At 43.7% G+C, this 17,917-nt stretch overlaps 1 protein-coding gene across 6 annotated transcripts in view; it reads right to left on the reverse strand.

Moving 5' to 3' along the window:
* MAP4K4 (mitogen-activated protein kinase kinase kinase kinase 4) overlaps nt 1-17,917 on the reverse strand; it is a 246,292-nt gene that overhangs the window by 84,233 nt on the left and 144,142 nt on the right. For all 6 annotated transcript variants that reach the window (XM_019524198.1, XM_019524203.1, XM_019524202.1 and 3 more), the window contains exons 4-7: nt 9,350-9,475; nt 6,120-6,230; nt 3,337-3,427; nt 1,191-1,321 (exon numbers count right to left, since the gene is read on the reverse strand). In XM_019524198.1, the coding sequence (XP_019379743.1) occupies nt 1,191-1,321; nt 3,337-3,427; nt 6,120-6,230; nt 9,350-9,475 (459 nt within the window). The remainder of the gene's footprint in view (nt 1-1,190; nt 1,322-3,336; nt 3,428-6,119; nt 6,231-9,349; nt 9,476-17,917) is intronic.

Raw genomic sequence — 17,917 nt, forward strand, 5'->3', positions numbered from 1 at the left:
CTGTTCAGCCTCCACAAGAGAAGGCTGAGGGGGGATCTAGTGGCCTGTTACAAACTAGTCAGGGGGGACCAGCAGGCACTGGGGAAGTCCCTGTTCCCCCGAGCACTGCCAGGAGTGACCAGGAATAACGGTCACAAGCTGGCAGAGGGTAGACTTAGGCTAGCTATCAGGAGGCACTACTTCATGGTCAGGGCGGCTAGGATCTGGAACCAACTTCCAAGTGAAGTGGCACTGGCTCCTACCCTGGGGGGTCTTTAAGAGGAGGCTAGACGAACACCTTGCTGGGGTCGCTTGACCCCAGTACTCTTCCCTGCCATGGCAGGGGGTTGGACTCGATGATCTGCTCAGGTCCCTTCCGACCCTACTAACTATGAAAACAAGTAGACTGAAGTGCATATAAAAAAAATTAGTCCAGAGAAATGAGCTGAAAATATCAATCCAATTCACTACAGCTTCAGTATGTTTATGCATACACAAGTAGATTATTCAGTTTAAGGAGGTGTTTTTGACTCAAATAAAATAAAGAGAGCTGCAAATTTTGTATGTTATTCCCTTTCCTATGCCACCATGAAAACAAGGTAAAACGCACCTGGAGCTTTTATTAAAAGGAATGCTTTTATTAAAGGGATATAGTTACAGGAAACACAGCGAACCAAAAATTGGAGGTGCACATCAAAACAATTTTAGAGGTAACAGCGGAGGTGTGTAGAGATGAGGGAAAGTATATCTGATAGATTCATTCTTCTTAACAATTATGTCATCTCATACTAGGACCAGACATGTATTAACCAGCTCCATTTACGTTTCCACTTAACCCTTCTACTCAGACAAGAGTACCCCTTTCACATGATGGCTTTATTTGGGGCAGACCTTAAAATTAAATTATTATAGTAATTCATGACAATGTAACAACTTTTCCAAAATTCCTCTTTACTCTTATTTTCAGCATCTCAACACAATGAGACCTTGGGCAGAATTTCTAGGAGCATGCAATACATGTACTAATTTTTACTAATATTTAAAGATAATAAACTGGTAATGATCCATACACAGTACTCTCGTTAGAAAGATGTAGGTCTACAAGAAATTACTCTCACAAAAGATACAAAAGACATAATAGCTGCCTTCAATCAAAGCCGTTAAAGATAGCAGATGTACTTTTTATTACTGTGTGAACAGGGCTCTCTTACTCTGTAATCATATGTAGCGTCAGGATTTTCATCACAGGCAATAACTTCTGGAGCCATCCAGTAAGGAGTTCCAATAAAAGTGTTTCTCCTGCCAACTGTCCTGTCCAGCTGAGCACTCACACCAAAATCCACTGTGGGTGGAAAAAGATGAAAATAAAACAAGAGAGAAAGAAAAAAAAACATGCTGTGATTACTTCTCTAAAATGATTTGAAAAATAAAGCCATATGGAAGCTCTGGGTGAGAGGACCAAGGTCAAGAGAAACCATTCAAGCAATCAGAATCCTTGTTCTTTGGACAAAATATACTCAATACCACAACAGTCAGGAGATCCAGCAATATACAATTTGCTCTTCAGCACCTCACATTACAGATCATCTTCCTGCACAGATAGGAGGGGGTATGTGCGTCTCTGTCTGTGTGCGTCAGGCAGGGGGAAGGAAGAGGGGCCCATTGTACCCCACCAAGAGCCCAGCTGCAGTCACTGCCATCCAGAATGTAGAACTACCCAGTTACATTTCTGATTACCGTTTCAACAATATTGATTTTGGTGGCGAGGAAGAACAGCTGCCTCCACAAGTCATGGGTCAGGAGAACTGGCCCATACAGGGTAACTGTCTTCCACAGGCATTCATGCAATGATAGTACTGTTAGCTTGTTGCCCCTTGGGCTACAATATTCTCTGCTCAAAAATCGGGGACAGAAAGAAAAGAACTAGTCATAAGATTACTTCCCACTCTAATTCATATGGAGGAGGCACAGGCAGGAATAAGAATGGAGTAAAATTTAAGAAATACCAACTCAATCACCAGTCTATGCAGTTTCTGCAGCAGTAAATTAAACTGTCAGAAAAACCTACTTATTAAATTGGCGCAGTCCTCACCTTCCCCCCTAGCACAAACCTGATAATACAGGTAAAACTGCTTTGCTCAATTTGAATTTAATGCAGATATAAGCACCTTTATTTAAAAAAAAAAATTGGCATATATCAGCATAGACACCAAAGGCACATTCACCCACATCCATTTTTGTAGTAATTACGTTTTGGCTTTTTTGCCATTTACATTGTGTAAATAAACCTTACAGAATTAAGAGGCAGCTATTGTGTCCCACTCGGAAACCCACACACAAGGTCCCCATTCCACCAGTCAGGACACCTTTCAGTTTCAGCTAAAGGGAAGATACAGTACAACACAAGGGATACAAATTGAAGAGGAATGCTTCAGCCTGATTTAAAGAACATAAGGAGCACCAGACTGCGTCAGACCACTGGTCCATCTATCCTGGTATCTTCTCTCCTGCAGCAGCAGAGATGGAGTGCTAACGGAAGATTATTTAAACAGGGCCTATCCAGACAGATCCTACCCCTTTTATAGTTTACATCATCCAGAGACCTAGGAAGTCCTAATCTGTACCTTGCAGCTCTAACTATAATGTTTAATAGCCATTGGTGAACCTCCTCTGCATGAATTTGATCAATTCTCTTTTCAACCTGGTTAAAAGTATCAGTCTTTATAATAATTTTGGGGCAACGAGTTCCTTTTGCATGTTTTAAACAAATTATAAATTAACCAAAAAAGCTGACAAGCTTATAATACAATAAATGCAGGATAATAAAGAGTGTAATAACTGGAAGAGGCAAAAATATGCTGGCATGAAAGCATACGTTGCCTTGGAGCCTAGAGGCCAGACCAGGAATGACAACAGCTCTAAACAGGTATCCCAGCAGCTCCAACAGGCATCTGGGCCATATGCTGCAGGTTAGCTGTAAGTGCTATATGATGTCTGTCTCGAACCCAAGCAACAGATGCTTCTTTAATTATAGCCAGATACAGACACCCACTGATTGCTGTTTTGCTGGTGGCTTCTGAATTCAAAATAAAAGTCAATGCTGGTGTTAAAGCTGACCTGCTTAGCCATTCAAAGTCAGTAAGGGGTACAAAGTAATCTATCCACTGATCCCAGTATTCCTAGAAAATGAGGGGAAATGCAGGTAGTCTCCTCATTCATATTGCAGCAGTGACCGAATTTCATATATCTATATCTACAGATAAATAGCATTATATAAATCACATGCTATTGCATGTGACATTCTAAAGAAATAAAATGAATGTGAGAAACATCAAGTGGATATTCTTGCCTACTTACCCAGCTTCACCTCTGCATTTTCTGTCAATAATACATTCTGCCCTTTGATGTCCCGATGAATCACATGGTGGGCATGGAGATGTGCCAGGCCCTGAACAAAAAAAAAAGACATACATCTAAGGTTAGCTCCTCTACTTAGCAGCAGTCCCATAGAGTCCAAATTGACACAGACAAAGTGCTTGGTTAGTTACTCTTGAAGTTATTAAAAAACCCACACTATGATGCAGTGGTTTTTGGGATCCTGCTCATGGAATGCATGCACCCTGTTGCACTGTACACTTCTACAGCATGCCACCCACATAGATTTTGATAATCAAACAGGGGCTACCGAAAGTGGCGCACATACTGCAAACAAATAAAGCCCAATATCTGTGCTTTACAAATTCTTTTTAGCTGCAGCTTTAAAAACTAACTCCCATAAAGTTTCAAGACAATAAATCTGTGGTTGTGATGTGCATAGTGTCATCTGTAAAAGAACAGCAACTTAACATGGGAAATGAACCAACCCACACTTATTTCCAATGCCAGTAATCCTTAAGAGGAGAAAAATGCGAGATAAATTTATTTAGCAGGTGAAGGCGATACAAGCAATAGACTAGAGAACCTTGGCAAAGTTGCAGTTCTGGTGTTTTGCTCCTGTACTTGGATTATTGTTCTTTGCAATTGAATACATACAAAAGACAGCATTATATTTTCCAAAGAAAACAAAACCTGCTGGCATACAGTGCTTTTGGTTGAGACACCACCTGGATCCATGCCCCAAAGCATTAACAATGTGGAGGAAAGGATAAGGAAGATGTATGTTATATTTTACTATCTAATATAATTTGTGGAGCAAAAGGCAAATCTCTTAGCAACTGACTTTATTTTGGTTTCTCTTCAGCAGTCTGTTTAGAAAATTCTATTCTCTAGTGGCATCATCTTGCTTGCTCATGCTGCCCTCAAAGATTTAATGGTTTTGTAGGGGGGGAGGTCTTCTTTTTAAAAAACAAAAAAACCCGAAAACCTTAAGTTGCAGAAGGTTAAAAGAGTAGTAATTGCTATGGAGCAATTTTCTAACACATGTTCTTCATTAAATGATCACTAACTAGTTTGCCTATATAACAGTTTGGTTTTTTTTAAGAATAGTTAATGAATGTGGCAAATAATAGATGTCATGAGCTACAGCAATGAATGTTTAATGTTCCTGAGACCATCCACTGACTTAAGACTAAGCATGGCCTTGTCCTCTGTGAAAACTAAGGCTTCTACTGTGGCTTGGCACAACATACCTTGTACAGCCTCAGTCCCATATTGCATCAACTGGGAAGGTAATCTTCAGTTCCCACATCTGTATCCTTACTGGAAAGCATGTTTGGATTGGGAACAGGATAGGAGGACTTGCTATTCAAATTCTGGACCACTGCCCTACCACTACCCAGCACACAAGGATACATTTGATAAATCCTCTCCTAAATTTCCACTTGCACAAAACTTTAAGCTCACTAAGGTTATATCTTTTTCTCCCTCCAAGACAAAATCATCGAATCCAATCTTTTATTTTTTTTTCAATGCCTCCTGACAATATGCCTCCTCGCTTTCTCAAAACATTCAGATTCCAACTAGCAAACAATTCATCCCTTTAAAATTCTTTCACAAGAACAAGAGGCAGTATTTTTGCAATACTGTTTTAGATGTTAATTAAGGGACTCTACTCCAGAAATATGACTTCACACTTTACTGGAAGAGAATCTAAGATATGCAGGGTAAAGTATGCTGCACTTCAGAAATAATTATTAGAAGTTTTATAACCACCACAGATAGAGTATTGAGACACAACTTGACTGATGTTGAAAACCAGTTATAAATGCAACTTGTAACAGAGTTGCCATTGAGTATTTTTGTCACTTGCATTCCCGCTTACTAGTGAGTGGCAACAAAACAGTCCAAATGCAAACAGCTTTCGGCACTGCTCTCTGGAGTTAGGGCAATAAGCCAAGATTCCCTGTCTTCCTCCCTCTTCTCAAAATTTACTCCTGGCACAATGCACAAAAGCGGAAGACAGAAGCCACGTTTGACATAAGGTCCAATGATACGGTCCTTTACTTCAGGTTTTATTACTAGAGCAGTCCCATTCACATACTGTTACTAACAATATGCAGTGAAAGATATTTTTCTTTATCAGATGAGAGGTGGAACGCTGTTACCAGTTTCAATCAGCACAACACTCAAAATGCCGATCAAGCAGTGCCACATTTACATCAATTGGAAATTACACATGAAAAAGTAACAAAACTACAGGGGACAGCCATCTTTCTGAAAAGTAAGATTGTATACTGCCATAAAACATTTTAGGGGCCTGACTGAGCATGACACACCATTCTTCTCCATCAGTTACTGAAAGTATCAGTGTGCAAGCACTCCAAGCAGAATTTTCAAAAAAGCTCTCACCACTGGCCTAACCCTGCTCCCACAGCTTCAATGTAAGCAGAGGAAAGAGCCTAGTGCTAAGCATTTCTTAAAAATCCCAGCCTTAATCTAATTTTGTTATATCAGTATGGATAATTAGGGGTTCCAGAAGCATGCCTGTGCACATTAGAGATATGAAAAACATATTCTCAAACTCTGTGCTGGCCTCTTGTGACAGTTACCCACTTTCTGCAAGGTTGCCATTACTGTCCTTCCACACAGCAAGCAGACATTTGGGGCTTTTACCCCAAGAATCTTAAATGTAAACAACCCTCTTCAGTTCCATCCATATTAGTACAGAAACTAAGGTTGACACAATGGATTACTGTCCTCACCCTGAGAATCTCTCTTGAGATGTATGCTATCCAGTCTTCTTTCAGAGTATTCCCTTTTGTGTTCTTCACAAGGTCTGTGATAGATCCTGCTCCACAAAACTCCATAACAAGCTGAAAAACAAACAAGCCAGTACTGAACACAATTCACAGACAACCCAGGGTTTAAGATGCAGCAAAGTTTGATATAATATTATTCTCATACAGAGACAAATGGTCAAATACCTTGTCTTGGCCTGGAAAAGGGAGGTAAACACAGTTCTGATGCATGTCACGCATATAGAACATGTCTCATTAGTAGGGACCTACTCAATTTGTGATTTCATGGAAACCACACTAAAAAAAATTAAATTAAATTGGACATTGTCTGCACAAGCTACAAAACAACCAAAACAACTGCCCCCCCCCCGCAAACCTCAAACTTACTAAAAATAAAATGGTGGTTCACCGTGGCTGCTGTGGCCTGGCCTATGCTGAGGGGTTAAAATGATCACACCATCCCAAAACTTCTTATTTTGCAATTCCCATTTATTTACAAGGGTCAGAAACAACTGCTGGCATTGCACATATATTTATATCTTAGCTTCTTAAATAGCTAGGCACTGTTAACTAAAAAACACATTCATGCATAATGATCAACACTGAAATATTTTCATTCCACAGGAACTAAGAACTAATTTCTATCCACTGACAATCCCTTAGAAATTTCCAATATTTTTATTTCAAAAGTTAAAAATAAATACATACATAAATAACCCAAGGGATTCTAGAAAGATGCACCGATACATCGGTCTGATATTGGTTCGGCACCAACCTAAAGAAAGTTGGTTGTATCAGAAATCAGCCCAATGTGGCCAATAATTTGGCCGATAAATGCCCATGGGTGCGCGCAGCTGCAGTACAGCGCAGGCAGTGAGTACAGCCCAGCAGCTTGGAGAGCTGAGTCCAGCTGGTAAGCCCACTGTGGTGGAAGGGGAAGGGGGAGGGAAGGGGTGTGGGAGGGCAGATCAATGCCACCCACGGTGAGGGAGTGAGTGGGGCAGGTGCTACCCAGCTGAAGTGGTGCGGAGCGCAGGACGAAACTGCAGCTCATCCAGGGAGTGAGTACGCTCCCTGGATCTGCACAGGGTAAGGTGGGCAGGGTGCAGCTGTGGGCTAGAGCCGGGCTGCGCCAGGCTCTTCTCAGCAGAGGCTGGGTTCGGGGTGGGTGGTGGCGGCACTGGGAGGAGGACTACGGGGGCGGGGAAGGGGGGAGGCTGCAGCCACTCCAAATTTCACCATAGCCCTCCTGCAATCCCACCTCCCAGAGTTGCCACCACCTGCCTGGGGTAGCTCTAGCTCAACCCCCACCTCCACACACGCACTGGGAAGAGCCAGAGCTGCACCGGACGGGTGCTGGCAGCACTGGGAGGGGAGGGCTATGGGGGGTGGGGGCTACAGCAAAATTTGGGGTCACTGCAGCCCCCCCTGTAACCCCCCTGCCAGCACTGCTGCCACCTGCCTGAAGCCCAGCCACCGCTGAGAAGAGCCCGGTGCAGCCCTGACTCCAGCTGTCAGCTGCAGTCCACCCACCCTGCCCTGCCCCGCCCTGATCTGGGGAGGAGGGGCAGCTCCTGCTGCTGTGCGCTACTTGCCCAGTGGCTCCCACTGCTGCTCCCACCCTCGTCCTGGAGCACCAGACAGGGGGAGGAGGGGGAAGGAAGCATGCTCCCGGATCTGTGTGGGACAGGGCAAGGCGGGTTGCACCTGCAGGCTCAGGCAGGGGGCTGTGCTGCACTTGGGGTGGGCTACAGAGAAATTTGGGGTGGCTGCAGTCTGCCCTGCCCCATGCTGCCCTGCGCAGATCTGGGGGCACATGCCCCACCACCCTGTACCCTCCTGAACAAGCTGCAGGACAAGCAGAGCACAGCAGCAGAAGCCGCCCCCACCAAATGAGCTGTGGCTCCATCCTGTGCCTGCGCCACCCCAGCTGGGCAGTGCCTACCCGAGCCCCATCGCCAGCCCCAACCCCACTCCCTCCCTCACTGCAGGGAGCATTGATATGGCCCCCCCCACACCCATTCACCCACATCAGACTTACCAGCTGGACACAGCTCTTCAAGCTGCTGGACTGTGCTCCTCACTGCCTGCATGCTGTGCTGTGGCTGAGCACGCACACATGCATACACAAGCATTTATCAGCCAAATTATCAGCCACTTCAGGCCAATTTCCAGTATCAGTCAATTTTCTTTACATCACTCCAGAGCCGATATCATACCGATGTATTGGTGCACCTCTACTCCTATACTCCACAGAGTTTTATTTAAAGTATGTGTTCACAAATTACGTTTAAGTGTTTTTTGAGAGAATGTGTTCAACACCATACACTGAGGGTGCATCTACGTAAGTCGCTTACCGCCAAATTGACTAATTAGCTCAGCAGTAAACATCTTGCATCTACACATGCAGGACTTTTCGGCTAGACTAAACTAATAAACCCCACAACACGACAGTATTTGTAATACTTGTATATACCCTGCTACAGAGTTTTTTACTCTGCAGCAATGCACATGCAGACACTGACACAACTGGCTGGGACACAAAGAGGCTTCAGTGTTGGGGCTGCCTGCTACCTAGCCCCATGCTAGAGCACCGTCATAACCCAGCTAGCCCCTCCACAGCACATTGAGTCGGGTCACAACAGCCTCAGGCTAGGAAGCTGACCGCCCAGGCTCCTTGCCAGCCAGGACTTCTCCAACTTGGCTCAATGCGCTGCAGTCTCAGGCACATGAGTATATGCGGTGCCCAGGAGCAATAAACTCCGTAGCAATAAGCACCAGAGTTTATTGCTCTGCATTAATATACAAGTGTAGAGATATCCACAGTGTCTTTAAAATGCCTAACAGTTATCAACATCATTAAAATGTTAGTGTTGGGTAACCCCAAATCTTAAAAAAGGAGAAATTTAAGAAGGCAAAATGGTTATATTTTCTTGCTGCTCAGCTGTTTTTTCTTTAAGTGCATTATTATCTACCTGAGAAAAAATAAAGTGATTTAAATAAGTCAAATGCTAATAGCAAATCTTAGAACAATTTTTCTCTAAAGGATGCACCAGTACAATTCATCTGATTGATCCTGCCATGAAATATCAAACTCCATTACTTTGTATTACCTAACATGATCTTTCTGCTGTCCTCAAATAATAAGCAAAGGGGAAAAGGCCTATGAGCATACTTGAGAAACATCTGCTTACCCATAACTGATCATCATGCCCTGGAGGACTTTTTTTAATGAAAGCACCATAGTAGGTTGCAATATTTCTATGATGAGAGTACTTCTTTAGCATATTTATCTCCAGCTTGATTTCTTCTTCTTCATCCTTTGAAACAAAACAAAAAACATGCATTTTATATGATGTGCATTATTTATCACCTCCACACTCACATGAATGGGTAGATACAAAGGAAGAGAATTCAAGTTATACCAGCAGCATGCTCAATGAATAGTTTGGCTTGGTGCTATAGGATTGTCAGGATTTGTTATGGGAAAAATACCTGAAACAGGCATTTTTCTCCCAGAACTTCAGAAATCCTGACACCATTAAAAGACTGAAAATACATGCAATTGATAAGAATTCCACAAAATTCCCATAGTTTAAATGACATATTGATAATTACATGGGAATTTCTCTGTAACTGGAAAAAAGACTTCTGAAAGACCAAAAAGATCCATTTTTCACAAGTCAGCCGGGTTATTGCAGTCATGGCACAGACAGTTTCTAATAAACTTTCTATTAAAGCCACAGAATTTAGAATGGATCAATTATCAGCAGCAAAAAAACCCTGAGTTGGGGGGGGGGGAGGCGGACACACGACTGACTATAACATTTGACCAATTCTATATAAGTCCCATGCAAACCACTCAGTGGCACGGGTTTTTACCATTAAAGTATGCTCTCCTTCAGGACTGAGTCTTTACAGGAAATGGGTTACACAGAAGCCCATCTTGTGCCAAAAGCAGCAGACAGACTAATTCGGCTTCAGGAAGACAACTTGGAAGCTCTGGAAGTCCCTTTACTCATGTAAATGAGCCGTTTGCCCTGCATCCCACAGGTCATTCCTCCATGGTTGTACACAGGAAGAGCAAGTGCATCAGGAAGAGCATGGCTAGGAGTCCAATATGTAAACAGGATACCATACACAAAGACAGAGGAAAGGTTTCTTTTTTCTTCCCTTAGTAAAATGCTCCTACATAGCACCAACTCAGGCTGAAGACAGCTTATTTTCCAAAGGAAGAAGTTTTTTGCAATAGTTCACAGTAGACATGATATCAGAAACAGCTGAAATTTATGCTGTTTGGCTGTTTGTTTTACAGGAGGTTAAGTACCAGTAGCTGCTAATGTGAGCGGGTTGGGGTGGCCTGCAAACGAGAGGCAGAACACATGCCTGAAGGCAGCATGGCTGTCTACAGAGGGAATGGTATGAAAGAGGATATACTGCGATTGCTGGCCATGCTTACTGGTACAGGCAGAAGTACACTGCTTAAAAAGGACATAATCCACAGACAAAACTTCAAATATTCCACATTCACATTGACTTCAGTGGGAACAGAATCAGTCCAATAGTTTGGGTTTCCATTCAGTCCAGTAGACTTTAGGAGCAAAGCTTGTGAGGTATTACATTGATAGAGACAGCAAACAACTGGCTATAACAGCAAGTCACACACAGACAGTGCAAAATCAGATTGTCAATGCACGTTACCCTGTGACTTGCTAGAGCAACTGTGCTATTTCAGGCCTGAACCTTTTCCCAAACTAAGACCACAAGTGGTGCTCTATCATGGCAAACTGTCAATTTAGTTTCCAATGGACATTTGTCCATAGCACAAAAGACCATGCTTATCATTTCATGTGCGTTTTCAATCAAGTTTGAACTCTCAGTGAAAGAGGAGAATAGCTCTACTGCTCTTAATGTCACTAGGTCTTTAAAGATGACACATTCTCCATTTAATGATCCCCAGCAAAATTAAAAAGCTAACAGACCTGAGGCCTCCAGGCATTCCAGCAAAGACAAGCAAGTAAAAATGTGGTAACCTTCCCATTACTAAAGCAGATCAAGGACCCTGGGAAAAAAAGGGGTTGATCAAAACCAAAGTTATTTGTGAAAAAAGGTTGGTTTTGATTCACTGTACTGATTCAATGAGCATTTTTTCACCTGTCAAGTATGTTCCACTTCAACATATTTAAATGAAAATTTTCAATTTTCAATTCAAAATAACTTTGTTTTGAAATGTTGTTTTTAAAACAAATAGAAATTGAATGAGAAATGTTGATATTAAAAAAAAAAACCACACACTTTCAATCAACTCATGTTTTTTCATGATTTGTTTATTCGCAGAAATTATCTTTTCATCCCAATTTGAGACCTGACATTTTTTAAAAGACCTTGCTGCAGAACAGGAAAACCATTCCCTACCCGGCTCTTCCCATTAGTATATGCTTTGCTGAACAATCAGGTTGTAAGATAGCTGCCAATTCCTGCATGAGAGACCTGGAATTGGATGCTGCACGTTCAGATTAAGGTGCTTTTTTAAGCAAGGTTGTACAGAAGAACCTCACATCCTGCTGCATACACTATTATTCCTTGCACAGTTGCTCCTATTAGGTCCTCAATTTGCTGAGGCCTCTCATCACAAAGACAAAGGGTAAATTTAAAATGATTGAGGAGAGAGACTGTCACTCACAGGAAAGGATACAAAGCTACATCCTTTTTTCTTGGAAGACAGAGGCAGCTGGTTAGCCCCTCTTAGTGATTTTATGCAGCTGGCATCAATTACCACTTAGCCCATTATCAGTGGATACAAACTCCCATAGAAACATTCTTTGTCTCTGTCTGTGACAGGACAGCAGTAAGTGTTTTCACTTGTACATTCACTGTCTGTTTGTGACAGAATGTCTGATTACTAGTAATTTTTGCAGTAAGCTATATTTTTGTAAGAGCCACATGATTAAATCAAGTTTCAGTTAGAGCAGAGTCCTCTCCAATTTCCATTTACTTAGCTAGAGACTGCTATAGCATTTTTAGGGACAAATAGAACCGGTAGGAGTTTTTATATTAAAAAAGATTAACGAGACATTACCTGTTGATTTCTAGCCCATGCTACAACTATGAATAAATCTATCATCATGGTAAAAATACCAGTAATATCACTTTTCAAGATTTAACGTCACACGTTAAATATAAAACAACAATGAATATTATCTGTAATAGCACCATCTGGTGGGTGCCACACAGTTTACACTTGGAAGCCACAAGATTTTGTTTCTTTCCCAGCACTTACATTAAAGGCACTGATTCTCAACCAGGGTGTCATGGTACCTTGGGGTGCCTTCAGATACTTTCAAGGGTGCTGCACTGGTAGGTGAGCAAAGATCATTCATCAGGTAAACCCAGAGATTTCCAATAGTAATTCAGTATTAGGTACCTGCTCACCTGCTGTAATCTTACTGAGTTCTTTGCAACAGAATTGCTCTATTATTTTTCTGTAGTCAAAACCTGAGTGAAAACTTAAGAAATCACATTTTCCAGAGGTGCTTCAAGTTAAAGGTTGAGAACTACTGGATAACTGCTTTAGCACACCCAGTAACTACATAAATTGTATTTCTCTAGGGTGGAAAAAAGGTAAATCCACTATTTGGTTAATTCTGGCTGTGTGCAGATGAAACAAGAGGCATGTGTGCACAGCACTTTAAATGCTTTTGCACTGCTTTAATGGTGTTGGTGCTTGCACACCTCAGCAGCATATTGTGCATTAATTCCACCTGCTATAGGAAATTCAGCAGCATAATGCGCCTTAAATGACTTTGGGTGCAGCAAACTAAAATTCCTTCCAGGAGTTTTAGTTTGCTGCCCCTACAGCCGTGGAGTGAAGCACTGGGCTCCATGCAGCTCCACGGCTCTGCAGAAAGCCCTGCAGGCAGCCTGGCAGTAGCCCGGGAAAGCAGCTCTGCCCAAGAAAAGCAGCAAGCCTGATTCCCCCCCAGAGCCTGCCTGCCTGCCTGCCTGAGAGAGCTGTGCAGGGGCCTGATGCTTCCCTCTGCGGCTGTGGTGCTCCCCAGGACCACCTGAGCCGGGTGCCTGCAGGTGGGCGCTGCCTGTGGGAGTGCCGCCCCTACCGCGGAAGGAAGCACCAGCCTCCCCCGCAGCCCAAAGACCCCTCCGCCCGCTGGCAGCTCTTCCTCACGTCCACAGCCCTCACGTCCACACCGGACAAGCAAGTCAGCCAGCAGGGTGTGTGCAAGACACAGGGGTTTAAATCAGCCCTAAATTGAAGCGGTGTTTTTTTTAAAACTCACCACCTCAAATTAGGGCCCCCGTTTCATCTACACACGCCCTATCACAACTGGCCTTCTGAAGATGATAGCATACTTGAACAATTAGAAGAAAAATAAGCCAATGACAGCCACTACAAACAGATTCACAAGTTCTTTTTTCTTTCTAAATGTAATTTTCAAAACCACTGTGTTTATCTTTTTTCTGTCTTTTATTTTAAAAGATAGAGGAGGAGGAAATCCTTAAGTACAATAACCATGTAATGAATAGCCTGTTTTCCAAAAAAATCTACCCGGTAGGGCAGGGCTATCCAACTGGCAGCCACAGGCTGCATGAGGTTCATGAGGCGTTGATCTGTGGACCCCAGGCTCCTGTGTGAGGGCCACTTCCCCCACCACTCTGGAGGATGCTGCTGCTGGGGTCTCCAGGTTCCCCTTCCCTCCTCCACCTTCTGCTTCCTGCTCCCTGAGGGCAGGGTGGGGGTAGCATTGTTGCAGAACCCAGGACTTGGTGGATCCAAGGTCCTCGCAAGGTGTGGCACAGTATAGTGGGGGGGATACACAGCGTGCAACTCCTGGAGGGGTGGGAGAGATGCTGGTTTGACAGAGGGGCACCAGCAGTGTGGCAGACACCTACATGGTATGCAGTTTGGAGTGGGGGAGCCCACATGGGTGCAGTCTGCCCAGCATGCGACCCCTAGCCACTCCAAAGTTGGACAGCCCTGTTGTAGGGTGTCATTTCCTGAGTACTTAAGAGCAAACAGTATACAGCAATTAAGTGAATATATCATTCCTAAGGAGACGGTATCCTGGTTAGACCAGAAGAGAGGGTTTGCACGAGTAGTTTTCTCATTTCAAGTGTGCAGGAAAGGAGGGAGCTAAAATAAAATATTTCAATTTCAGCAACCATTGGGGAAAGAGAGAGGATGTGGCCCTAGGCAAATTGTTGGTCCGAGACAAGGAAACCAAGCCTGGCAACACACCAGGCTTGTTCCTGAAGGCCTCAAGAAGCCTTGTACAGTGGGTCAATGCATTGCCTTTCTTCTCTCCCACCCAACCCAAGTAGTCATTTTGGTTAATTGAGCTCCCCTAGTGAGAAATTAATTAGAATAGATAGATGACTGGGAAGGTGACTAAAAACAGGGCTCCAGTCAAACCTGAGAAAGCAAAAGCTGAGGAGTGCAAGTAGGAAAATAAGAGTTCCTGGGCTGGAGAGGCCAGAGCTAGAGAGATGAGCCTCAGGAGAGGGAACGCTCTCATGCCTGAACTCACACAGATTTCTAGTAGAAAAGAAAAAGAACCTATATTTAGGAATCAAACTAAATAAAATAGACCCAGGGGGAGGACTGTGTTTTCACAGATCCATGGAGAGGACCCTGCTTTCAAAGTATAGGGATTCAAGTGAAGGAGAAAACTAAGATTTGGGTGCCTAAAGACCAATGCTTGATCACTGGGGGCGGACGGGGGCCTTCAGTGGGGCACTCACCTACACTGTTAGAAGACAGCACTGAATAACAGAGTTACCTCCAAAATCAACTTGAGATTTGCCTTGTTTTCATTCTGTTTGAGAAGGAGGGAGTAAAGGGGCACGGGGAGTAAAATATTTAAAACCATCTCCTGCCGATACCCAATTTATGAACTGAAACGTGAAAAACGAGGCAGAGCCAAACAATCCTAGTTGGCAGTGGAAGATGAACTAGAACAAGTTTCTGTCCCAAAGTTATGAGCACATGCTTATACCCTGCCAGATAATGTGTCTATTGTTATAAATCACCGTGTAGCAGAAAACAAGTTAACAGGGTCAATGATTTTTTGAAGAGGAAAGCTAATTTACAAAGTTTTTATTATCAACAATGCTTTATATTAATAATACTGATGGATTTCAATGAAGGTATCTACGAGATGAATTACTTTCACTGTTTCATAAATTTAGATTTCTGCAAAGGCAGAAATCTCTAGTCACTCACTCCCCTTCCTCCCCTCATATGCAACTTTTACAGCTCTGCTGGCCTGCCTCAAAGGAATGGCATTGTCTGGAGAACAGACAGTTGTTACTTTATATCTTGGATTTGAGATTTAGCTAGCCTAGGTCAGGATAGCTAGTCCTCCCTTCAGGTTTGTACCCTTTTAATTTCTAAGAACTCAGGTGCTGCAAGAGAGTGACAGCTACAGGAGGCAGAGCATCAGGGGCACCTTTCCAGAACATCGGGGCCTGTGTACCCCCTTCTTTCACTCATAGCTCTAGGAATGAAAATGCTGTTTGGAGGGGCCAGCCAGAAACAGCCTTTTAATCTTTGCTTTCTTTCCCTCCTGCTTTCTTCATGTTTCTGCTTAGCTCATTGTGTTCCAAGCATGTGCACACACCCACCCCACTTTTATAAATAAGGAGCATAATGAGCCATAAAAAAGCCAAACAAATCATGGGATTAACAGGATACCTGCAGGACCATTCTGCATCTTGCATCCTCACCTTTGCAGTCCTCTGGTGTTTGTCTAGTCAAGTGTTGAGCTGTTCAGGTCAGGGAATGTCTGTTTGTATATTGGGCACCTCTGCCCATGCTGAAGCCCCAAACATAAGGTAATTTACTCTTGACTGCTATTTACTCTTATTTTTTCCACCACTCTCATGCTCAGACTGCCTTCCAATCAAATGCTTTCTTTGTCATTCTCATCTCCAAAAGGTTCCCAACTGTGCTTCCCATTCCAAACCTCCTCCTTGAGGCAATATTTTAAAGGAAGAGAAAGATGGAAAAAATGTACATTTCTCCAGAGGCCTGTAGACCCAAATAGCCTTAACCTTCAAGTGAAAGTATTAACAAAGTGCACAGAATAATTCTGAATAACCATGGAATTAACAAAATGGGTATAATAGGCTTCACCCCTCACTGCGACTCTTCTGCCTCCATTCTCACTCCTTTGTCAAACGCGGTCTCTGCACATCAAGCTTTCTAGAACAGAGAAAGTTCTTTTTCCACTGAGCAGTGCCTGCAAGCTCAATGATTGCTTCGACATTTAAATACTTCACCAAACCAGCTACAGGACAGAATGGCAACACCTGGACAGATGCCCTCGAGTAAACAGAGGGCAAAAACTTAGGGTCTTCTTACTGGGGTCAAAACCTCAGTTTCACTAAGCTTGCCAGGACACCAGAACTCTTCTTTACACCCATGTGTGTGGTCACCTCTGCATTACAAGTTTCTATCAAGTGGATTAAAAAAATCACAGCTGCATTCAAAAACAGAGAGGGCATTTTCTCCCCTTGGCACAGCATTCTCTTCACTGTGTATTTAGGCCAAAGTCCGATGCAGCCGTTGCAAAGGAAACTAGTTGAAGCGCTCGCAATAATCTCGCCAAGACTGTGGCTGTAAAGTAACAGTAAACTAACTGAACAAGAAAGTATGATAGATGGTTAGCTTATAAAAAGGATTTCCAGCATGCCTGGAGCAGCCTGGACAGCAGCATTGTGTGAGCACATGTTGGAATCATTTGCATGAACAAAGGAGCCAAAACCACTTGAAGACAATACTCATCTGTTGTCCCCCTAAGACTACCTCCTTTCCAAATTGCTATGACAAGGATACTTTTCTCTCATATCTAATTCTTCTGCCAGTACCTCTGCTGATCACAATATAAGCTGTGTTAAGAGTTATGGGAGTATGCCGTTACTGACATTTACATATACAATAGTAAGAGTCCAAGCCACTATGGTGTTCTCAGAAGGAAACCAAGAAAGCAATCCCCTCAGGGCAAACCCCTTCAAAAATGTTTCCAAAAGAAGCCCCCTGATTCTTCGTCATGGTTACTTAGGAGTTTCCTGCTCAATTGGCATGTTTATCTCATTCATATAATTCAACTGTCCATTCTCATCAAGTCTGTATTATTATACATTACACCAGGGGTTTTCAACCTTTTTTAAAGGAGTGTACCCCTTCTGGTGGGTACCACTTTTGGAGTGTACCCCCTTTCAGACAGGGGGAGGAGGAGGGTGCTGATGGCTAGCCGGACACTAAGCTGGCAGCAGCAGGAAGTGGCGTGCAGCAGCAAGTGGTGAATGGCAGTGGTGGGGAGCAGGGAAATGGTGCACAGCGCCAGCGCAAGCTGGTGAATGGTGGCGGCAGGGGGTGGGGAGCTCGCATGCGGCAGCCACTGCTACCATTCACCACCCCGCACCGCTGCCGCGCACCACTTCCCCACATTACTGTGCATACCCCTGGGGCTGTCCCAAGTATCCCCAGGGGTATGCATACCCCTGGTAGACAACCCCTGCATTACATAATAAACTGAGGCATGGGGCCATGTACCCCACCAGATTTGTGTACAGGGTGAGGGTGGGCTGCCCACTGTGGGCTCAGGGCCGGGGGCTGCACCAGCCTGTTCCTGGCAGGGGGGGCTGGGCCAGGGCTGTGTTCAAGGTGGTTGTGGGCAGGCAGGGGCAGGGCGGACAGTGCTTGGAGGGGCAGAGAGGGGGTCCTCAAGCACAAGCTGGGGAAA

This window comes from Gavialis gangeticus, unplaced genomic scaffold, assembly GCF_001723915.1.
Source record: "Gavialis gangeticus isolate Ggan-Ray unplaced genomic scaffold, GavGan_comp1, whole genome shotgun sequence".
In the NCBI taxonomy this organism is placed as follows: domain Eukaryota; kingdom Metazoa; phylum Chordata; order Crocodylia; family Gavialidae; genus Gavialis; species Gavialis gangeticus.